The sequence below is a fragment of the Tribolium castaneum genome, chromosome 1 (assembly GCF_031307605.1).
Source record: "Tribolium castaneum strain GA2 chromosome 1, icTriCast1.1, whole genome shotgun sequence".
Classification (NCBI taxonomy): Eukaryota; Metazoa; Arthropoda; class Insecta; order Coleoptera; family Tenebrionidae; genus Tribolium; species Tribolium castaneum.
Window position 1 is genome coordinate 7289087 of NC_087394.1, and position 25734 is coordinate 7314820.

The window sequence follows — 25734 nt, forward strand, 5'->3', positions numbered from 1 at the left end:
AATTAAAATTGATCTGGATCCGCTCTTGTGTTTGGCAAAATCTATTGAATTAAGCGAAACAAGCTCTAAAAACACATTTCGGACTTAATTTTACGGTTTTCTGTCTTACTGTCAAAATATTTCTGCCCAAGTGCTGAAAAATGTTCCTAAATTAACAAAAAATAATGCATTCGATTTTCTGCTCGGTTTCGGCAAAAAACTGATTTATAGAAAGTCAATAAAAAAGTTTCTAAGTTCGTGGAAAATTAAAGCCCTAATTTTTCACTTTGTTTTCGTAAATTCGAAATATATTTTCACCAGACTTACCTTGTAATTTGTTTGCACATTTTGTTAAATCAATGAATGGTTATAAAAATTTCTGTTTGTAAAAGTAGACTCCACAAAGTCAAAAAGTTAGGTAAATACTCGAATGTTTAAGGAAAGAGAGTAAAGCAAATTTATTCAGCGAAACGCAAACGTTTTAAAAATTTGACTGACATTTACATTATCTGTAAGCTTCTTACGGCATTGGAATGTGTCAACGCTTGAGCCGTTTTATGAGATAAGTGTGATTTAGTGAAAAGCAACTAGAAATGTAAATCAGAATTCATTTCCCGAATTAATTTACCCATATATTATATTGGAACTGCTACGGAATTTAGAGTTGTGCTTGAATATTTGGTTTCTAATTAAATTTCGTTCTGTGACAAAAAAATGTCAGGAATATTACATCATCCTTTCATTCAACAGATGTTTAGTCGTTGGGTCGCGCGTTTATTCCGAGAGCAGCATGAAAATTTCGTCGTTATTACACGTCAGCAGGAAGCTTTATTTTAATTTAATATTTTTCATTAACTTTTTAGTCGACATAACGTCGAGGGTGGTTTCACAGACGGCGCCCCTTGCAGTTCTAGGAACACCGCATACCTCAACCCGTCAAAGGCGCTTTTTCCGTCGGAAACAGTCAAATGCGTGGACATAACAGCAATGGGAAAATCGCTCGTTTTTTCCGGACATTGGCCGATACAACAAGCCGACAGCCTTTACGCGGACCACATGCAGCTGACAAGAATAAATCGCACAATTTTTGCGTTCATGCCTAATTTAGAGTTGGTCGATTTTACCGGGAACAGAATCCGAAGAATTCCAATAGACATAAGCAGCATTATTCCCAAATTGACGACGTTTCTTTTAGCCAAGAATAGGGTTCGCATACCAAAACAGAGACCTCTTATGAAATCCCGCACGGTGAAGACGCTGATGTTGAGCCATAATAAAATTAGAGCCTTGCAGATGATGACATTTACCAAATTACCGTCTTTACAAGTTCTCTATTTGGACAGCAATTATCTTGAATTTATAACTCCAATGATGTTTCGCTCCTTAATTAACCTCAGATATTTGCATTTGGGAAACAACCTATTAAAAAGAGTGCCTCCGAAAAGTTACATGCCCAAGTCTTTGCGTATTTATGTTGTTAAAGGCAATCAGTTGGAACGCAAAAATAATGCTACTAAATTAGAACTCCATTAAAATGTGCTTTGAAAATCTAAAATTTGCTTTCTTGTAACGTAAGGTATTAAAAATAGTTTTTGAAAAACACTTGTCTCTTTTAGCGGACCTGAAAACAAACAAACCCATCCTACAACACAACCTATACTTCATGTACAGTCACGATCACAAAGAATGTCACCCCCTATTAAGTTTTAAACCGGCCCTTATTAATGTGTTTGATTTCAGATTATTCGTTTATTATTTCGGAAATTCGTTTAATTTGTCTTCAGTGAATCGATCGTTTCAATAGGCAACACACCTAAACAAATAATTACATTCTTTAGTTGGGAATATTAAAAAACAAGTTATTATTATTTAATTAGAAAAGTAAAACCCTACTTTACTTTAAAAGCTAACATATTAAATAATTTCTTATCTAGTTTACGTAACACAATTTCATCATTTTCAGTGAATTAATTACATTTATTAGTTTACCCGATTAAAATATCGGTGACGTTACAAAAGTAATAACACACATTTTGATCTAAAGTTTCATTGGTCAGTTTTTGAAATAACTTTTTTTGCCAAAACCACGCTCTTTTTCAACAATTATTGACTAAAAATTATGAATCCTGGAAAAGTAAGATTTTCACAACTTTAGGGAGAAAAGTTCAAACATAAAAAACAATACAGATTGTTTTTTAGATTGCAAATATGAACGTAAAAAAATGAAAGAATTTCACAAACGTTAAGTTACACGAAACACCCTATTTTATGGTTTTACTTCTCAGAGATTATTAAATTGTTTTTCTAAAAACAAAGTTTCAAATATGTATAAATTAAATAAATAAAAAGCAATATTGACTTTAATCATTACTCTAGAATGTTTTCTCTAACAATGCGAATAAATTTGTGTGTATCTAGACTTTGTTTAGTAAATTTTTTTATTTTTGTTTTTTTACTATTCCATGAATTTTAAATCTAAAAATGGTCTGAGAGCCATTAAATTTATTTGAACGTAGATTTTCTCGCTCGAACTTGTCCGTGTTCTCCTTAACACTTATGTTTTTCATTTTTATTTTCATCTTTTAAAGATATTTCTATAATTATTCTTTATTTTTTTAAGTTGCATTTTGTTCAATCTATTTGTCATATTCACGTTTGTGTTTTTTTTTCAATTTCTTTCCTCTTAACACATTTTCATTCGTCGGACATTTTTTTTCTTTTTGAACGAGACAGAGTTGTTTTTTTTTTGCAATAAATTATCTTTTCAGTTTATTAATGTTAATGTTTTCAGTTTATGTTTGAGTTTTCTTTCCAAATGTTTCTATTTCAGTTGTCTTCTGCTGTTTCTTGTCTACCTTTGCGTCAATTTTCTCCAATTTGTCATTCTCTTGTTGCTTATGACTGGTTTCGTAAGTTTCATTTTTTATTTCCCAGTTTTTTTGTAGTTTTTTTTTCTATTCATTTCATTCTTTTTATGATTCATTCAACTTTTTCTTGTTTTATGATTTTTCTGCTTTCCTTCGTGTTTCTTTATTTTTTCCAACACTCTTCTTTTTCTTTTTAAAACTCTGAACTGTTTTATTTTTGGTTATAATTTTAACCGCATAATTGATTAAACGAGGACCTTCTACTTCTGTAATGGGTTCTCCTAAATTTTGCGGGTTTTGACTTCTTTTCCTTCTTCTGACATTTTTTTTATTTATTTTTCATGAGTTGTATTTTCTTCAATCGATTTGTCATATTTTCTACTTCTGCTTTTTTGAGATGTTTCTTCCCTTTTGACGACTTTTAACCTTCAGACATTTTCGGTTTCTTCTTGTACGAGAAAAATGTTTTTTTCTGTAATAAATTGTCTTCATAGCGTCGTATTTTACTTTTTAGACTTGCTTATCGTTTCGTTTTTGGTGTTTTGTAATTTCTGGGTTTTGTCCTTGCAGGAATGTTTTCAGTTTGCGTTTGTTTTCTCTTCTCAAATTTTTCTTGTCTACTTTTGCAAGTTTCTGCTTCTGATTTTCCGGTTTCTTTTTTGTATGTATTTTTTGAGTTTTAAGTCGAACAAAAAATGTTGATTTTAGCTGCAATGCACATTATTCAATGCGCATTGTTGTTACCATGTAATCCATAATAGTTACCGCTATTAAGGATTATTTGTTTATATGGGGATTTAAATATTAAGGATTAAAATTTCAGTTATTCACTGTAATAAGGGTAACATTAAAGTTATTGTTAGCTGCAAATCTCACTTTTCGACTTCTAAATCAATACCTAATTTTTTTTTTAAAGTTTAATAATAAACATCTTTTGACTTATCAGTAGAGGAAATTCATTTAAAAATTTGATATTCAACTTTTAAAGCCTTCTTGATTGTAGTGACCTAAAAAACTGTTTTTGAAATTTGAACTTTCCTCTCAGTGGCGAAAATATTTGTCGTGTTTCCTTAATTAATTGATTTTAATTACTTAGGGTTTTATAAAAAAAATTCAGAAAGCATTCATTCTGTGTGATTCAGGTTTTGAGATACAGAAAAAATCCTCGTTTCAGGCGTCAAATATAAAACTTTTATACATCTCACTGAGACGGGATGGGTAATAAATAAATAATATTGCCTTCCAATATGTTTTTAGGCGACTTATAATCGATCTGAACGTCCTTAACATCTGACCTACATACATCCTATATCCAAGCACGAGCTTTGGTACAGATACATATTTAAAAAAAAGCTGTATCATTTTCTTTATTTATTTTTCATAAAGATACAGTTAAGTAATTCTGAACGATATAACCACACAGATAATACAGGGTGACTCAAAAACACCAGACAACCTCTCGGGTGCTGATAAACTAAACGAAAAGTATCTATGATAAAAAAATGTTGAGTCATTTTGCATAAGATATAGCTCTTCAGAGTTAAATTTTTAAGTTAAGTTTTTGGTGCTTCAGATCATATTTTTGATTTTAGTTAGCGGAAATAACAGATCTTGGAACACGAAACAAATACCTTTTGAAAAAAATCAACAATTAATGTCTCATGATGTACAAAACAAGTTAATTCGACTATAAATTATTCGACATCATAGGAAACAAAAGAGCAAAAAACCGATACCGTTGCTAAGGAAACCAAATTAAAAAATATATCAAAATTAAGTTGTTTGAAATGACTTCATTTTTGAATCACTCTGTATATTGAAAAGTGCTCAAGACTCTCCGCATAGTGCGGATCGATGTCTTCTTGATGAATGTGTCTTGTCTAAATGTCTTGTCAGAGTAGTGAGAATGCTAGACCGGTTATTTGATTAATTACGTATAATTTGGTACAACAAAACAAAATCTAGAGCGTTTCTGCATTAAATTATGTGTGAATGTTCTTAGGATGGTCATTAAAAGGGTTAGGATAGCTTGTAGAAACTTCTACACATTTAATTTTGTAAAAATCTAGTTACTCATTTATTACCTACACAAAATGTTTACGTAACATCTTACAAATATGTATCTATACACACACAAAAGTTAGTTTCAATCTTGCCGAGAGTGGTTTTCTATTGTTAGTGGGAAACATAAGGAAATTTCCAATAAAAATTCCAACAAAACAATCCTGAAAGTAATATTAATAACCCAACTTTAGTTCAACATCATCCCATCTCACATTTCGGATTCAGACCATGTTACCAATTGCATTTGAGCTGTGTTTATAACAATTTTCTTAAATTTTCTACAAATTTTTTTGTATTTGAAAAACAAAAAGCAGGATATTTGTATACATATCATTTGTAAAGAATAGAAAAGCATATTTAAACAAAAATCTAAAATCTAAATCTAAAAGTTTAAAATCTACATATTATACCACTTATCTTCACATAAAAAGCTCTACTCCAAAAGTTTTAACATCAAGATAATTTTTTTTCTCTCTCCATGTTGTTATGATAAGAAGGAATATTATTTCTACCTCAAAAAGTATTGTACTGCATAGTTTTTCAAAATTCGGTGCAAGAATTTAATCCATTTTTGATCAGCAGGTAATGAAACGAACTTTCGGAATTAACGAACTTCAAAGAGCTATCTTAACTAAGTTAATAATTTTAAATTCCTTTAACATCTTTACGAAATTATCAAAGTGAATATTGTGCAGAAATTTGTGGAAATTTTGCAGAATTCATAAATTTGCTCACCGGAAGGGCAATATATTCATCACTGCCTAAGCTAGTAATCTTACTCCATCAAGTGTCAATAGAATAATGTATCAAATGTCAGTGTGAGTTTATGTTAGTTAATTACAGTTATTGATTTAGTTTCAGATAATAAGTGACAAATTACAGTCGTAATATTAACTAAGCACATACAGGTAGATAGTATTTGAATATTTTTTTGTAAAAAGGACTATGTCTAAATATTGTTATTAAACATACAGTGTGGAATGTTTAACTAGAATAAAATTCATAACTTGGATATAGGCAATTTTTGTAAAAAATCCAGAAACAGATCGCTATTAGTTTTTTCATGCCCATCATTTGGTAAACATGGCTTTTGTTTATTTGCTGTCAAAACTGCACAGCCACCTCCAACTTTTTTTTCAAATGTAACGGTATGTCGTGTGACACCTCATGTAAAAGAACACTTCGAAAGCAGTACAACGCACTATTTGTTTTTTAAATATTGTCAATAAAAAAATTAAAGCAGTGTGGAATTATTGACTACGATATATTTTTGATTTTTAATTTTCTTTGCACATCATTTGGTGCATGCAGTTTTTGTTTATCTATTTTCAAAATTGCACAGCCACCTCTAACTTTTTTTCAAAATGTAACGGTATGTCAAGTGTCACCTCATGTGAAAGAGCACTTTGCAAGGAGTACAACGCACTCTTGGTTTCCTGAATATTTCCAAAGCCTACACGATAAAAAAATGAAAACCAATTTTTATAAGTTGAAATTTGGCAAATCACGCTAGAAATGTTGCAAAATTCTTAGAAATCCATGCTACTATCGTTATGTTATTTCTCAGAAGAGGAACGGTGCCCATTTTAAACAATTGTTGAATTAAATAATGTTCAACTTATAAAACTGGTTAATTTTTTATCACGTAGGCTTTGAAAAAATTCAAAAGACAAATAGTGCGTTGTTATGGTTGCGGAATGGGCTTTCATACGAGGTGTCACTTGATATACCATTACATTTGAAAAAAAAAAGTTAGAGGTGGCTGTGCATTTCTGACAACAGATAAACAAAAACCATAGGCACCAAATAGTAGGCAAGAAAAAATAAAAATTGACCTGTTTCGGGAATTTTTACCAAATTGGCTAAATCAAAGTTATGAATTTTATTCCAGTTAAAAATTCCAGTTTTTGCATCAAATAACATGCGTTCATGAAATTTTCACAATGTAAAATTTTACTATAGTCAACTACAAACACCAAAAGGTTTTATTTCTAAAGGTTCACAAAAATATAGATTTGCATTAGAGGTAGTTAAAACTGAGGATAAAGTAAAAATACAACATATTTTAATACGACTTCTCTTAAAATTGTCACTTTTGGCTGTTTTGCTGAATTAATTTTGTCTACAGGGTGAGTCAATACTAGGTTACTTCTGACATTTCCTTACCACTTGGAACTTCGTTTGATTTTTAAAAATATTATTTGAATCACTGTTTTTTTTATCTTTTAAGTAATAATAATCCATAATAAAATTTTTGCAGACAAACTTGACACTACCCAGAACAATGTAATCTTGGATCAAATTTATTTTTTTTAACGTTACCGGTCTGGTCACCTGAAATCTGTATTATTGGTTGCATATTTATAGAAATTCACAAATAACCCACTATTAACTCACCCTGTATAAGTCAAAAGCAGGATTTTATAACGGTAAGCTATTTTCATGAAAATTATTTTATTGAAAACAATTCCCAAATGTATCACTTGTACATAATATGATAATAAAAAAAAGTCTCATTAAAATTAAGTCACTTAAAAAAGATTTTCATTATGGGTAAATTTAGTTGACCATAATACTTCCGTTTAACGGTTTTCGTTTATTACATTTAATAAATCTGCACCGAGTTTTCGCATCTTTGAGTCGAGTTTATTTATGCGCATAATTTAATTTAATCTTGCTCGTTTCGTTTACGCTGATGTGAACAATATTGGGTACATTATGAAAAGGTGCATAAAAAGCTCGTAAAATAACATCTACATTCTCCACTGTCTTTATTATATGCAGTGAATTTTTTATATCGCTCGGCATACCTACAAAATTCCTAATAGCATTATGCTCAATTTTAAAAGGCAAGAAATCAATTGAGTGCGACTACATTTTCCGCGCAACGAAATAAAAAAATGCTGCTGTATTTAAATTAGAAACTTCTGGCTTCGTCTCATATTTTTCGAAACCCTGCGAATACGATCAAGTAGCAAGTGTAAAGGGGACAGAGTTGTAAAGAAATAAATTTCTTTCAAAAAGTTCGGTCAAATAAACGAAACATTTCGTTCGGAAACGCTGCTTCTTTGAGAAGCAATTTAAGCATAAGCGTTAGGGTGTCTGGACTTTTTGAAAAAAATCATCACTTTTATTAATAAAATTCATAAATTCGTGCTAGTTTTGTTATTATCAAGTAAAATAAAAGAGAGTCCGGTACGTTAAAACAAAAAAAACCTCCTGAATCAACAGCCAAATAATGGATTCTGGATTCTAACATCCCTTTTAATTGATACAAATTTTTTTGCCAAAGAGGCGGCATTTCTGCTGTTAAAAAAACACAGTTAAATTTTGAATAATTCAAATCGCCTTATTTTGACCGAAAACAACGACTCTTTGATTAGACTTGTTAAAATAATTTATTATTACTCCTCCTTTAAACGAAACTGGTGCGTTTTTTTTACTACTAGTTAAGTTTGTTAATTTGTTTTGTTTTTAATTTTTAATTTTCAGATGCCTGACAACATTTGTATACAGTGATTTTTCATGTAAATATAACTTTGACTGTTTAAACCAAATTAGAACGAAATTTAATATCCGGCTTCGGTTGAAAAGATTAAACAGGGTTAAACATAAATTTGAAGCAAAACTGCGAAATCAAATTTTACTGAGATTATATCTCTGCTCATAATCATTCTATTTGTTACCGACTCACGGGTAAAATGTCAATCCATATGATTAAAGATAAATATTTTCATTTTTAGAAAGTAGGTTCTGAAATGTAAATTAAGAATTGGCTTTTGTAAATTGGTGACTTTTCTAAAAGTATTTTTAATTGTATTTCAAAAATTAATTGTCACACTCACACAGAAATCAGCGTGTTTTATTAGAAATTTTTTTCTCTAAGTAATATAAATTTTTCTATAGGGTAGCAGGTGCTGTAGAGTATTTATTTATGATGCGATTTCAAAAATTAAAAAACTATATTAAATCGCTTTTAGTGTAGTGTAGATGGATGCTTATCATTTTTTTCTAAATATCGTAGCAATGTTTTTGAACTAAATTCAACTTTCTTTTTTTAATCAAAACCCATATTTTTCGCTTCATAATTTGAAAGACATAGATTTTTACTACAAACATATGCAATTTGTTCTACCAAAAATATTTGTGTAAAAAAATAATAAAGTTGTAACAAATTTAATAAAAGTTGAAAGAATTAGGTTTCAATAAAAATTGTTGACGTTAAAAAGAATTTTGTTACAACTATTTTTTAAGATGATGATTTCAATTACTTAATATTAGCTATTTCAAAACTATAAAAATGCCAACGTCGCATTTTTTTAAATAAGGTTGATAAAAATGTAAACCAGTTATTAATGATTAGATCTCACATTAAAACTATAAATTACATTAGCTGTAAACTTTTTAAAGTGCATGAATAATTTATAGCAACTGTAACAACTAAAGTTTAGAAAAAACGCTAATTAACAGATGTGTTGTAAGTATTTAAAAAAAATTTGACCAAACAATAATGTTATTATCTTATTTGATTTTATAAGTTTTATTTTTTCAAATCAAATTATTTTTTTAAAAATAATAATTCTTGGTATAAATAGAACATGTTGCACATGTTTGAATCAAAAAAATAATATTTTCCAAATTATAGGAAGAAAACGTAGGTTCGAATTTAAAACAAGAAACTATCACACATTAGGAAAAAATCGTAAAAGCATCAGCTTGTACGACATCAAGAGCCATTTAATTTGTATTTTCTGAAATTGGGTCATAAAAAAATTCTAAAGCATCTGTCGTTTTTAAAAAACCACCGTGTATAATTCGTTATAGTAAATATTAATTAATTATTTTTTTACATTGTTTCACGTGTCATATTAATGTTATTTGCACTGGACATTTATACTTCGTTTTTTAAAATGATTAATATTTATTTTTGTTGCATTTGTATTGAATAAAATAAGACAAAACGATATAATATCGCACTCGATATGGAATGTGATATGTTGATGTTAAGAACATTAATTACATTCGCACCTATATATTTACAGTGAATCTATTTATAAATTTGGTAGAACTTTTTTTAAGTTCTACAAGGAGATATACAGGGTGTCCGTATTACGAAATGCACTATGGGAATCTCAGTATTATACAGGGTGCTCAAAAACTGGCGCACCAACTCAGTGGTACGTTATTGAGAAGCAAGTGCAGATTACGGGAAAAATGTTGAAAAAATTCCTATAGTCATATTTTAAAAAATCTGGAGCTACCAACTTATTATGTTAACTTCTTTAGTTTTCATTATTTTTTTATGTTTTTATGTTTCATACCAGGTAATCGTTCCTTAACAAAACGATAAATAATTATTTTAAAATTTACTATCAGATTTTAGCAGTTTTTTTAATTAAAAAAAATTAAAATCCATCCAAAAAATCACAATGTGTAGATGTGCCAACACTGGGGATTATTTCCTAGGAAACCGTTTCAAAAATAATTTATTTTTATTGTTACTCAAATTCTATTGCGATCATGACTGTTAGACAACGTTGCCACATATCATTTACCTAAAATTAGTTATTTATCCATAATTTTAATACAAGGAATTTTTTTACTATTTTTACCTTTATATGTAAGCAATTCTCTACCACACACCACTGAGTTGGTGCGCCAGTTTTTGAGCACGCTGTACAGATACGAGGTCTGTTAAATTAGGGCAAAGTTGCGCATTCTTGTGTTAAACAATTATCTGCTAGAAAATTTGAAATATTAAAAAAAAAACGGAAATTTGTAATATTCGTTTTTATTTTTTCAAACAAAAACTAAAAGAATTAGACTTTTTTAACTAAGACACTTTGTTACAAGGAATCTAAATATGTCATCGTATTTTTCAAGACGTTCTTGATGTCAGAGTTACAACACTCAACTTTGGTTGTTCTTATAATTAATGTGTCACATGATATGATCAAATCTTACATGCTGATCAAAATAGAGAAAAAAGCATTTTTGCGAAGAGTGCTTTGGAAAAAATGCCAAACAATTTTGTTGTTAAACAAACTAGATATTCGGAGGTAAAGTTACCGTTGGGGGCGCCACTGAGCTAGGTCGAAAACAGTAAACATAAATGGCGGGAAAATGTTTATTCGGATATTTTGAGCGTTGTACGAATTTTGAGCCTTCACAATTATTGTATTGCCTATGCGGAATGACTGTTGTATCTTTGGTGGAAGAAACGAATGTTGACAAATTAGAGATGACGAGGAAAACACGAATAACGAATGACTGTTTGGTTCACTTTCTTTATTGGAAAATTATTACAAAGACATTGAAAAGCCTACCTTTTGGCATAATTTACGTTTAAGTGTATTAGCAGTTGTTAATCTTAATTGTAGTTTTGTTGATTTATCGAAGTATTTCATGATTTTATCAGTGGAAAAATTCTAACCTAAAATCCACAAACTTCACTAATTTATTGGTTTCTTGAGCCCAAGTTTATGTTCGCTGTGATCCATTACTTATAGTCTTTAATCAGACAACTGTTTGATAACACTTTGTAATGAAAATTTAAATCTTTTTCACTTTTTATCCACTTTCAAATTCCAACAATAAACACTTTATACCACTTAAAACCACAGAACCAAAGTCAACGCTAGCATTTACCACCACGTACCTTTAAAGTAATTCTTTCTATTGTAAGTAATTAACACTATACACGCAAAATTGTTGAACAATTCATTAAATGTCAGTTAAATGTGGCATTACGAAAATTTCTTTACTGTTTTCGACATAGTTCAAAAGTCATCACCAGAGGGCGTCTAGTTAATTTTATTTCCGAATTGGAGATTTGATTGAATTTGAATCTGGACATGATGAGCTAAACAAAAGATAAAGTTTTAATTCTGCTGACATATTAAATAGAACTGTCAAAATTTTGTTTGTTAACTAAATTTTTGGCGTTTATTTCCAAAGCACTCTTTGCAAAAACGCTTTTTTCTTTAATTTAATCAGTATGTAAGATTCGATCATATCTTATGATTCATCACTGTAATCAGGAACAAATGACTTCAAAAAGGTCAAATATGGCGTTCATTAGAAAAACCAAAGTTGAGTGTTGTAACTCTAACATCAAGAACGCCATGAGAAAAACGATGACAGATTTAGATTTTATAAAGTACCTCAAAAGTACGTTCTACTTGAAAACTTATAGCTCTTTTGATTTTCGCTTAAAAAATAAAAACCAAAATTACCTCAAAAGTACGTTCTACATGAAAACTTATAGCTCATTTGATTTTCGCTTAAAAAAATAAAAACCAAAATTACGATTTTTTTATTTTTCTCAATATTCCAAAAGCTAGAAATGACACTTTGCACTAATTTAACTAAACTCGTATTTCTTATAATAAACGATGAAAAACGATAAAAAACGAACACCTGTAGACTTATGCTCGATATGGAATATGATGTTTATTTAAGAACATAAACTAACATTGATTTAATTAGCACGTATGAATTTAAATCGAGTAGAACTTTTCTCAAGTATTAATTTCAAACAAGAAATAACAACAATTTGAGCCCACTTTTAATTATTAATTAACTAGTTAATGTGTTGTAATGTGGCTTTTGCATTCATCGCCCTCTAAAATTATGTTTCTTCTTAAAGTTTGCCATGACTCGTTGACAACGGAGAACGCTTTTTTAACACATTAGAACTTTTTAGAAGAAAAGAAGAGTATTTATGTTGTATATTAAATTTAAGTACAAGAAGTTTCAGTTCGAAGCTTTAGTTTGTAGTTTTATTGATAACCATCCAAAGTTGACCAATTAAGCCAACTAAGCATTATTGCCATTAGTACGTAGTGAAGCGTGCCGCAAATAAGCCACTCAAATCCTCCCTAAATCGTCCTTAAATTGATTTATCTCTTATAAAGAATGTCCTTATTACAGGCTATTCAGCAGCGGCTTTGTTGGCCATCCTGTTCGCATTGCCATTCGCCTGGCGAGTGCTGGTCCATCGCGAGCAGGGTCACTGGGAGCAGCCGCTTTCAGCATTCTATTTCGCACACTTGGAATTGTTCTTGGGGAACGCCTGTTTGGGTGTGGGGGTGCTGATGCTGCTCGCCCTCACCTTGGAGCGTTACGTCAGCGTGTGCCATCCAGGACACGCTCGGCCCATCTTGGGCTCTCCCCGACGTGCGGTGGTTCTTATCCCGATCGTTACGTTTATCCTGTACTTCCCCGCCGCTTTTCGCAGTAAAGTCACCATATGTCGGTTATTGCCCGACAGCGTCATTATCTACCAAAGACAAGAACTGACCAGTCTGGTAGAACATCCACTGTATAGCATTTACAAGGTGCTGTTGGAGTTCATTTTTAAAGTGATACCGATTATTTTATTGGCGGCACTCAATCTCAGGATTTTGATTGTTTATCGGAAGTCGTGCGAAAAAAGGAGAAGGATGACGCTGAGTAGGACTACTTCGGGGGAAGAGGACCCAAGGAAGTTTGCAGAAGAACGCAGATTGGTTTTGTTGTTGGGGTCTACGAGTATTTTATTTCTAGTCTGCATTACACCGATGGTTATTCTCAATGTCACATTGTCGCAGAATAATTTAACCAAATATCCTTATCAGGTAGGAACCATAATTTCGTTTAATTAATAAAATTGTCCCCAAGTCAAATATAATCAAATATATCAAACATAATTTGGTCAAAGATCAGCAAAATTAGCAAAAATTGTTCACCATAAAAATATTCAACAATCTAGGACTATACAGAGTGTTCAAAAACTGGTGCACCAACTCAGTGGTACGTTGTTGAGAAGCAAGTGCAGATTACGAGAAAAATGTTGAAAAAATTCCTAAAGTCATATTTTAAAAAATCTGGAACTACAAACTTATTGTGTTAACTTCTTTAGTTTTCATTATTTTTTTATATTTTCATGTTTCATACCAGGTAATCGTTCCGTAACAAACCGATGAATAATTATTTTAAAGTTTACTATCAGATTTCAGCAGTTTTTTTAATTAAAAAAATTAAAATTCATCTAAAAAATCACAATGTGTAGATGTGCCAACACTGAGAATTATTTCCTAGGAAACCGTTTCAAAAATAATTTATTTTTATTATTCGGAAGTAAAATTACCGTTGGAGGCGCCACTGAGCTAGGTCGAAAACAGTAACCATAAATGGCGGGAAAATGTTTATTCGGATATTTTGAGCGTTGTACGAATTTTGGGGCTTCACAATTATTGCATTGCCTATGCGGAATGATTATTGTATCTTTGATGCAAGAGACTTATGTTGACAAATGAGAGATGACGAGGAAAACACGAATAACGAATGACTGTTTGGTTCACTTTCTTTATTGGAAAATTATTACAAAGTCATTGAAAAGCCTACCTTTTGGCATAATTTACGTTTAAATGTATCAACAGTTGTTAATCTTTATTGTAGTTTTATAGATTTACCGCAGCATTTCATGATTTTTTCAGTGGAAAATTCTAACCTAAAATTCATAACACTTCACTAATTTATTGGTTTCTTGAGCCAAACTTTGTGTTCGCTGTGATCCATTACTTATAATCTTTAATTAGACAACTGTTTGATAACACTTTGTAATGAAAATTTAAATATTTTTTACTTTTTATCCACTTTCAAGTTCCAACAATAAACACTTTATACCACGAAAAACTACAGAACCAAAATCAAAGCTAGTATTTACCACCACGTACTTTTAAAGTGATTCTTTCTATTGTAAGTAATTAACACTATACACGCAAAATTGTTGAACAATTCATTAAATGTTAGTTAAATGTGGAATTACGAAAATTTCTTTACTGTTTTCGACATAGTTCAAAAGTCATCACTAGAGGGCGTCTAGTTAATTTTATTTCTGAATTGCTCAAATTCTTTTGCGATCATGACTGTTAGACAACGTTGCCACACATCATTTACCTAAAATTAGTTATTTATTTTAAAAAATCTGGAGCTACAAACTTATTTTGTTAACTTCTTCAGTTTTCATTATTTTTTAATGTTTTTATGTTTCACACTAAGTAATCGTTCCCTAACACAATAATGAATAACTATTTTTAAATTTCCCCTCAGACTTTAGCAGTTTTTTTAATTAAAAAAAAAATAAATTTATCAAAAAATCACAGTTTGTAGATGTGCCAACGCTGGGAATTATTTCCTAGGAAATCGTTTAAAAAATAATTTATTTTTATTGTTGCTCAAATTCTATTGCGATCACGACTGTTAGACAACGTTGCCACATATCATTTATTTAAAATTCGTTATTTATTAATAACTTTAATGCAAAGATTTTTTAAATATTTTTACCTTTATATGTAAGCAATTCTTTACCACATTCCATTGAGTTGCTGCGTCGGTTTTTGAGCACCCGGTATTTAGGTGTTGGCAGTATTGGTGCAGAAAAAAATTAATATGCAATTATAATTATGCTTGTGATCTTAAAATACTCGTACAGTGTGTTACTATAAATTTTTAAAAATATTTTCAAAATTTAATTTTAGACACTTTCATACTTCTTGTTGAATTTTCTTGGCGTGGAAAATAAATAAAACAAAGTTTAAAAACCCGACACACCAAACCTCTATTGTTTCAAATAAAGGTTTGGTGTGTCGGGTTTTTAAACTTTGTTTTATTTAGACACTTTCATGTTGCACATAATGTAACTAATTGTAATGTTGGTGATTATTAAAAGAAGTAAAAGAACACTAAAAGCTTTGGATACTTTGACGGTGCTCAGGCTCATTTTACCTTTGACAGAATGACAGAAATACTTTCGTCATTTTTACTTTGAACAAAATTGAGCTCTGCCGTACCGGCGAGTTTGTAAAGTATTAGTGACAAATATTATTAAACAATAAAATACATATTTCAATAAATATATTGATACGAACCTCTTGAATCACCTACTATTTTCAGAAATAAGTTATAATACAAAATTTTTGTTATAAATGAAATATCCTATACCTTTTTATTCATAAGTTATACCAAAAGCAAGAATACTAAAAAATTAAATGAATGAATAATTAAATAAAAAGAAGAAAGTATGGGCTTGACTACTTTATATTTTTTGGAGAGTTGCAGTTGAGAAGTTAAAAATAATTTATCATTTCTATTTTTTGCATTAAACGGCTTTTATTTGTCTTTCTACAAAGGCACTAACACTTAAGTGTCTCTTTTTATTACATAAAACATAATTAACTTTTTAACTTCACTGAAATTTTAATATTTATGGCAGATGCTCAAATCCCGTAAAACCCTTAAAAGATGATCCATGGTGGAGTTGATATGGTTTACAGTAAAAACGATGCTAATTACATTATGCGCATTGTTGCTAATATTAATATTTTTATTCGGCGATTTCTATTTAAATAAAAATTCTTGAAAATTGACACAGCTGATTTTACCTACTTCATTTACTTTATTTACAGACAAAGAGAAAAATAAAAAAGTAATTTTCGACCAGAAAGTCAAATTCTGAATTATGTTTACAAATTGTTTACGAAATTAGCGAAAAAAAATAGCAGTCAGATTTTGAATTAAACTTAACTTAAGAAAATATTTTTATTTATGAGCTGCTACTTGTGGCATCGTAAATTTAGGTGAGAAAGTAAACAGTAATTATTATGGTAAGATTGTAGAAGATTTCGTTGGGCTATTTAAATGCAGGTATCAGTCTTTGTCAATTTTATTGCGAGGCTGTAAATAAGGGGCTTCTAAAAGGTCGGCTACTGATAAGTAACCCCTTTGTTGGCAATTTATACCGTTTCCTAATATATCACACGTCTGATTTGCGTTTAAATAAAAAAAAACACGATTATTTAATCAAACATGTAAAAATTTGTAATTTTGATACCAAGGTAAAAACTTTATAGTTGAATTAAACATGTTACAGCCAAAAAACTTACAAAACTGCTCCGGCTTTATTTATTAAAAAAATATGTATTCATAAAAATTGGGAGTGGTCCTTATCAATGTACAGTCATGTGTGTAAAATTTCAAAAATTGTAATTTATTAGAAGTCGCAATTTTCTTGGATGGGCGATAAGCTTAAATGATTATACCGAAATAATAAAAAAATTAAGTCAGTTTAAAAAAGAAAGTATGAAGTTTACCTACTACCTCAATATTTTTTTTGGAGAGTTACCGTCAAAACGTTACAAAAATGAAAATGTCGCTTAATAGTTTAATAAGTCAACATTTCTAATCTTTTTTTGCATACAAAGTTGTTTAATACGTCGTTCTATAAAAGCACTATTAGTTAAGTGACTCTTATTAATATTACACATTTTTAACTTCACTGAAATTTTATTAATATTATGGCAGGAGCTCATATCCCATAAACCCCAAAAAATTATCCGTGGTGCAGATATTATGGTTTATTATGATTTGGGTATTATGATTTTTGTAAAAACAATGGTCACTGAATAATTTGTATTGTTAATAAAATTAAAATTTGGTTTATTATTTATTTAGACATTTAATTAAAAGTTTCAGGCCAATAACTTCCTGAATCACTTAAAAATATTTTCAAGAAGTGTTTCGAAATTGACCTACAATAAAAACCTAGTTATTTTACTAAAATACCCTATGTTTTCTCATTTTTTGGATTACATCTAAATCTAGAATAATACAAAATTAAATTGAGAGCTTAAAAGAACAAATTATGAGTTTTACAACTTTATATTTTGTAAGAGAGTCGCAGTGGAAAAATTACAAAAAAAGAAATGTCTTTTAAAAGTTAAATAACTTATTATTTCTAATTTTTTTGGCTTAAAAAACCTTTTAAATTGTCTTTCTATAAAAGCGCTAATAATGTGACTACTGTATCTTACTATTGTATAAAAGATATTTAACTTTTTAACTTTAGTGAAATTTTAATATATATGGCAGATGCTCAAATCCCTCGTAAAACCCCCAAAAATGATGAAAATGCGCAATAAATGCTCCACATTGTTTCTAAAATTAACATTTAGTCAAATTTGTTTCGACATGTTATTTAAGACAATTTAGTAATTTCAGAGAACCAGAAACAGAACAGACTTAAAACAAACTTATTCATTTTGTTACGATAATAATTTCAATGCATTAAACATATTTAGTAGCTTAGAACTTTCCTTTTTTTTAAATAGAGAAAACCTTATTTTTCCAGTATTCTTAGTTTTTGTAATAATTAATAATACAATTTGTTTTATCAAAAAAAAAATATAACAACTTGTACGTTATTGAAAAATTAAGCAATATTAAATGCTACGTCCAAAAATGCAATAAAATATGGGAGATTGCTTTAAAAAACATATTTTTTATTGTGGCTCATTTCTAAAAAACCCCTTTATTCTTAAAAATAATTATTGTAGGAGATGCAAGAAATTAACTACTATTAATTTTGTATAAAAATGTTTAAATACTTTAGCATTTAAAGATCATTAATGTACTGTACGAAGTCATTTAAACACCATGTAAAAAAACAAGATTTTACCAATTGTGTTCGCTCGCTTTTGTGTGTGTCTTTTAAAATGTTGCGTAATTGAAAATCTAAAAAAGTGTAATAAGGAACAAAACAGTGGAGAACTAAACTTTCTTCAAATAAGTCTGCAAGACCATATATCACTCTACGTTGCTTAAACTTGGGCGGTTAATGTTCGTCTTTGTAGAAAATTTAATTTTCAACAACTTTCCTTGTTTTTCATTTTTCTTATAGGTGAATTTAACCGCATTTAAATCGTTTTACAAAATATGGACCAGAACGCAGATTTTGATTTTTTATCATTTTTACTCATGTTTGTCGTTTAATACTCCAAGCACCCTCATTTTTATTCCAACGCATTACATTTTTGAACACAAGAAACCAGGTTATTGTGTATCTTGTTTTGCCTCCTCATAGTACAATGTGTTTTTAAATGATTCTCATCTAGTGGTCTGTGAATTTCCCTTGTAAAATCAGAAATACCGGTTGATAGAATTAATGACTATATTACCATTCTACATTTATTAACACTCCAATTTAGAAAAAAGCTTTGACAATATTAACGTTTTCTTGTACAGTGTAACAATTTAATTGCATTTTTACGGAATTTTTAAAATTAATTAATTGACAATTTGTAATTTTTACAACTGACAGTTTTGACATTTATTGACAGATAATTCAACTGAGCAAAGCGGCACAAATTTCAAAGTTAACTAGATGAGAATCATTTAAAAACACATTGTACTTAATAAATAAGAACATACGTTGTGCGCATTCATTTATCAATAAAATCGAAACGAATTTAATTTCAATGTCCCAAATAATAATAATGGGACACCTATGTATGTCTCTCATCCAAACTAATTACGTTCTTGATTGGATGATAAAAACGAAATAAAATTTTTAGGCCTACCAACCGATATTGAGGTTTATTTTTGACATTTATTTTTACCCATTTGCGGACTTTTCCCACCTCATAACACTAAACGGTATCATAATATCATAAAATAAGAATTATAGTAAGCACTTCCGTCAAATCTCTGGTCAATAATCTCTATATTACTTGCTGTACTCTTATTATTAGTCTCACATCTTCAGTCTTTAGATAGTTCATTATCACCAAATTAATTTTAGAATCTTATTCGTTATGACAAATTTTTCACGCGATGGCTTGAATTTGATCCTCAAGATTACGAATTATGACTTCAAATTTGTTGCCGACTGGAGGGCACAAATCATAATAATTTATAATCTCTCCGAATTAGGCCTATTCAAAAGTATAAATTATTCATAAACATTTTTTTTCATTTCTGCTAAAAAGGTTCATTAATCTTTATTATTATGATTGCTTATCCACCGAGTCCCAGGGCAATTAATAAAATGTTTTTCCACTTTAATAAAATGGAATAATTAAAGCTGACATCCAAGGAGGCTGTGATATATTGTACCATCGACATGTAAAAAATTATAAAAATGATTTTCTTTTTTCGGGTCAAAAACTGCACTGTTTGAAATTCTATGATGGAGATTGTAGTGTTTATAATTCAACCAATGAACACATTTTCTAAAACTGCTGGCCCAAAAGTATAACAAAGACAGAACTTTTCTAATTAAAAAAATTAAAGAAGTTTCTAACAGTTTGGGTCAAGTTATGCCCGAAACGGATTTGCTCACTTTGTAAATTTAAATTTATACTCTCTATTTAATACGCCTTGGAGACTTAACATTTTATTTTAATTAGTAACTTGGGATTTTGAAGGGTTTGGAAATCTATAGCTGCGATTTTCTGGCTTTTTTTAAAATAATTATGTATTTACTTAAATTCTTCTCCAAAAATTGCAAGCATCTATTTTATGCTTCTCAAAAGATTATTGAAAACTATTTTGGTGTTTTGGTGATTTTTATTGAACTCCAATCAACTAATTTATAAAAATAATGTAGTGCCTTTTAATTAATTACTGATATTAAAATTAATCTTCTGTCTGTATACTATTATTAAATGATACCAATTTATATTCAGAATCACATGCCACACACTAATCGGAAATTCATTTGAAGCATGGCGTAATTAATTCTGTACAGGAGCACAATCCCTAAAGGGCGATTTTCCGGAAGATTGTCGTTGCACAACTGTCACTGCTCTATTAATACAGTAAAAAAATTTTGCGTAACAAATAAATGTTCCTTTTATTTAGGTGCAGATTTTAAAAGAAAAATTTAGTGCACAAAAATGAAATTACTGGCTATTATATTGTCAACAGATTAGTATTAATACATAAAAATGAAATCTTACCATTCATAAAAAAAATAAATTGTCAACACTAATAAAAAAATATTTTCGAAATTTTACATATTCGTGATAAAAATATAATCTGATTGTTTCTAGTAATTTTGAATTCTGTTATACATGTCCAGAAAAAAATTGAAAATGACAATAGGAAACAAATTAAAGAATAAATAAAGAGAAACCAAAGTTTTTAATGTAATTTGTAATATTTTTTCCAGTTTCTCAAACGTTTCCAATAACTACTGAACTTATTGTTTTTATGTTTCTCAAAATCATGCAATTTGATTTAATCCATTGATTTCGAATTTTTCATGCTTATTTTTCTGAGCACACTAAGGCAATAAATTGTAAAAAGATTAGAAAAATAATAAAATAGTCTCAGTGGCAGAAATAAATAAGATTTTTAAAAATAAAAATCTTAATTAAAAAAAACTCTTTTAGAGAAGAGCTAAAATATTGAGATAACACCTTAAATTTTAAGACATAGTTTAAATTTTCAAAAAAACAAGATACTATTATTTTATTGATTAATATTTATTTTACTGTTGCAAAAGTAAAGACTCAAATTGAAGATTTACTTGAGATAAAGAATCTAAAAATTCGGAAAAGTATAGAATTTAAGCGGTTCTCACAAATATCTACATGTGTGCGATATGACAAAAAATTACACTTAGTTTACACTGCCTTAGCTGAAAGTTATAAATGTTATAATTTCTAATATATTTTAGAGCAATAAGTTAGAAAAAAAACACTTTGTCACATTTAGAAAATATGTAAATAATCAAAGTACGAGTACAAAAGTGTAATAATTACTAAACCGTCTAACAACAAACAAAAAATCAGTTATTTTTATTATTATTACTTGGTGTTTCATTGAAAATTGAAAATGAATAAATTATAGGAGTAGGTACATTTCATAGTTTAGCGATACAAGCTTATTTTGGACTTAATTTTGAAATTTTCTCGGTTGAATTTAATGAGTTTGATATGAAAAATGCAATAATAAATCTGTCGGAAGCAAGTATAATAATATAATATAATAATAATTTTTTTCTACACTAATTAAATAGAATCCTTGGAATTTTGTGAACAATTGGTCGAAAAATGTTAATACAAGCGTACTTTGGACTTCATTTTACAATTTTCTCGGTTGAATTTAATGAAAAACATTACAATAAATCTGTCGGAAGCAAGAATCACGGTGTTTCTCTACATTATTTTAAAAGAATCCTTGAAATTTCTGGTCAAAAAAATGCTAATACAAGAGTACTTTTTTTCTCGTTTGAATTTAATGAGAATCCTTGGAATTTTGTGAACTTCTGATCAAAAAGTGCTAATACAAGCGTACTTTTAAAATTTTCTCGGTTGAATTTAATAAGTTTCTTATAAAAAACGTTATGATAAAACTGTTGGAAGCTAGAATCACGCATTTTTTTCTACACTATTTCAACAGAATCCTTGGAATTTTATAAACTTCTGGTCAAAAAATGCAAATACAAGCATACTTTGGACTTAATTTTGAGATTTTCTCGGTTGAATTTAATGAGTTTCTTATAAAAAACGCTATAATAAATCTGTGGGAAGTAAGTATAAAGGATTTTTTCTACACTATTTCAACAGAATCCTTGAAATTTTGTAAACTTCTGGTCAAAAAATGCAAACACAAGCATACTTTGAATGTAATATTGAAATTTTCTCAGAAAAATTTAATGAGTTTCTTATGAAAACCGCTACAATAAATCTGTCGGAAGCAAGTATAAAGGATTTTTTCTACACTATTTCAACAGAATCCTTGGAATTTTATAAGCTTCGGGTCAAAAAATGCAAATACAAGCATACTTTGGACTTAATTTTGAAATTTTCTCAGGGAAATTTAATGAGTTTCTTATAAAAAAACGCTATAATAAATCTGTGGGAAGCAAGTATAAAGGATTTTTTCTACACTATTTCAACAGAATCCTTGAAATTTTGTAAACTTCTGGTCAAAAAATGCAAACACAAGCATACTTTGAATTTAATATTGAAATTTTCTCAAAGAAATTTAATGAGTTTCTTATGAAAACCGCTACAATAAATCTGTCGGAAGCAAAAATCACGGATTTTTTCTACATTATTTCAACAAAATCCTTGAAATTTCTGATCAAAAAAATGCTAATACAAGAGTACTTTTGAAATTTTCCCGTTTGAATTTAATGAATTTCTTATAAAAAAACGCTAGAATAAATCTGTGGGAAGCACGTATATGGGATTTTTTCTACACTATTTCAACAGAATCCTTGGAATTTTGTAAACTTCTGGTCAAAAAATGCAAACACAAGCATACTTTGGACTTAATATTGAAATTTTCTCAGAGAAATTTAATGAGTTTCTTAGAAGAAACGCTACAATAAACCTATCGGAAGCAAATATAATGGATTTTTTCTACACTATTTCAACAAGATCTGTGGAATTTTGTGAACTTCTAGTCAAAAAATGCAAATGCAAGCATACTTTGGACTTAATCTTGAAATTTCCTCGGTTGATTGTAATGAGTTTCTTATTGAAAACACTATAATAAATTCTGTTGGAAACAAGCATAACGGTTTTTTTTACAATATTTCAACAGAATCCTTGGAATTTTGTGAACTTTTAGTCAAAAAATGCTGTTTCTAATTTAGTAAAAAGTTTTTTCATTTAAAAATGCACTTATGAAATGTTGAAATATAAATAAATTTTAGATCATAAATCTGATCTAAGAATTTTCCACTTTGTTTTGAAAAAATTATCTATCTTTTTTATCGTGTTTCGTGTTAATTTAGCGTTTTTTGTTTGACAAATCTTTGGAATTGATTCGTGCAGCAAGAAAATTATTTCTCAAAGCAATAAAACTGTGAAATGAATGGATAAATTTAACTCTCATTTTTGTTTGATTGAAAGTAAATAAACATGAAAATAATTTAATTCGTCAGATAGTATCAGATGATTCAAGGTTTTGAAAAACAAAATCTGGCTTAATGCAATTAACACTACCATAAATTTTCGCAGACAAACCGTAAATAAATAGAAGGTCTCACATTGATCAAGTCTCAAGTTCAAAGCACACCCTGCCAATAAGATTGATCTGTTTCAGGTGTTTCGCGCTATCGCCAACTTGTTGGAAATAATAAACTACTCCATCACCTTCTACATCTACTGTTTATTCTCCGAAGACTTTCGTAACACGCTACTTCGAACTTTTCACTTATCGGGAGCTACTCCAGCGAGAGGCACCGTTAAGCCACCGCCCCCCACAGCAACAACCACAATCACGCACCCCCGCAGCGTTTGATACAAGTCCAGCAGACCAATGGCGACGTTGGTCTAATAAAATCTCGATAAAAAACAAGATCAATTATTCTCACCCCTGGTGCTACTTAACCACGACTATAATAATTGAAATCGTTGGCCTAAAAATTTGTAATTCTTGTAAATGTACTAGGTATAATAACATCTCCACTCCGAAAACAAACCGCGAATATTTTTGTATTGGTTTCATTTTCACTGATGAGATCATATACTTAAATGTTACGGTGTCCCGATTTTCCGAAAATAGCAGCTGTGATAAGAAGGGCATCAAGTTGAACAACTCTTAACACTGCCCATTACGTAACAATTCCAGAAACGGGTTTATTTATTACTAAAATATGTCTTAGTTTATAGATGTAAGTATAGCATAACTTCAATCAAATTTCTGATCAAATAAGTGGTACTATTATTTTGAAATTAAGTTGGCAACATTGATTACTGCTAAATTAACCTCATAGTGTTATCATTGTTGCCAACTTACTTTCATTTTGATCAGAATGTTCATTCAGATTAATATGTACTGAAGCGTACAGGTGTTCGTCTAAATTCCATACAGAATGTAACAAAAAAATGAGGACAAAAAGGGAGAATTCCGAAGGTCAAAATAAAACGATTTGTATTAATGTATTTTTTGTTTTATTTTATGTTATCCGAAACCTATAATTATTGTTTTGACTCAATTCTATTACAAATTTTGAAGTTTGTACACCCCTATAAAAAATTTATTTTTTTAAGCAAAATTTCGTCAAAATAAAATGAAAACCAGAAAAACAAAGTTTTCTAACACGTTTGTTAAATAGAAACGCAATGATTTTGCAAAGCTTACTAAAGTTTAACCAAAGATTGTTTATTATTGCCTCTAGAGTTTATTTAAGCACACTTTTGGAATATAAAATATTTTTTCCAAAAATTTTTGCTAAAAATAATCAAAATTTGTTTCACTCAAAAAAACACCAAGTCGAGTCAAAAAATATTTTTTAATTTTTGGGTCAAAAATAAGCCAAGAACTGTCCGAATTTAACCAAAAACTATTATTTCCAATTTTTTTTTAAACTTGCAACGAAGATAAGCCAAAAAACTCTAGTCAAATCTAGTCAAAAGTACGTTGTTATTTTTAAATCTTTAAAACTTTAGGCACGTTTTTTGACAAATTTCTCAATATTTCTTGTCAGATGTCGCTAAAACAGATCGAGAAATCACTTTAGTAACATTATTTTTTTCTTTTTTAACGTTTTAGTATAGTCTTAGGTGAAAACGCAAAAATTTTTTTAATCTTTTGGTCAAAAAATCCAACAATTTACCGACTAAAAATTATTTTGATTCCGAAAAATTTTGCTAAAAACTAGCAACTCTTGTTTGACTACATTTATTTATCAAAAATAAGCCAAAAGACGCCAAATCCAGTCAAAGGTGCGGTGTTATTTTTGTCTTTTTAAAACTTTAGGCTTGTTTTTTAACTAAGTTCTTGAGTGTTTTTTTCAAATTTTCCTAAAACAGACCGAAAAACCACCAAAATAATATTGCTTTTCTTTTTTTGTTTTAGTATATTTTTAGGTATAAACGCGAATATTTTTTTATTTTTTAGATCAAAAACAAACCAACAATTTTTCGAATGTAACCAAAAACTATTTTTTCCAAATTTTTTTTCTAAAAACTTGCAACTTGCAACAAAGATAAGCCAAAAACACCAAATCGAGTCAAAAGTACGGCGTTATTTTTGTATTTTT

At 29.2% G+C, this 25734-nt stretch overlaps 1 protein-coding gene across 6 annotated transcripts in view; it reads left to right on the forward strand.

Annotated features, from left to right (window-relative positions):
- The window catches only part of LOC656752 (uncharacterized protein), a 59684-nt gene extending 35025 nt beyond the window's left edge, over positions 1-24659 (forward strand). For 2 of the 6 annotated variants that reach the window (XM_963259.4, XM_064358923.1), the window contains exons 3-4: positions 12843-13528; positions 23793-24659. In XM_963259.4, the coding sequence (XP_968352.3) occupies positions 12843-13528; positions 23793-23990 (884 nt within the window). In that variant the 3' untranslated portion in view covers positions 23991-24659. Of the gene's footprint in view, positions 1-163; positions 794-842; positions 1580-12842; positions 13529-23792 lie in introns of those variants that run through there. The other 4 variants (XR_010335422.1, XR_010335419.1, XR_010335426.1 and 1 more) reach the window with 3 other exon arrangements.
- Positions 24660-25734: the final 1075 nt, after the last annotated feature.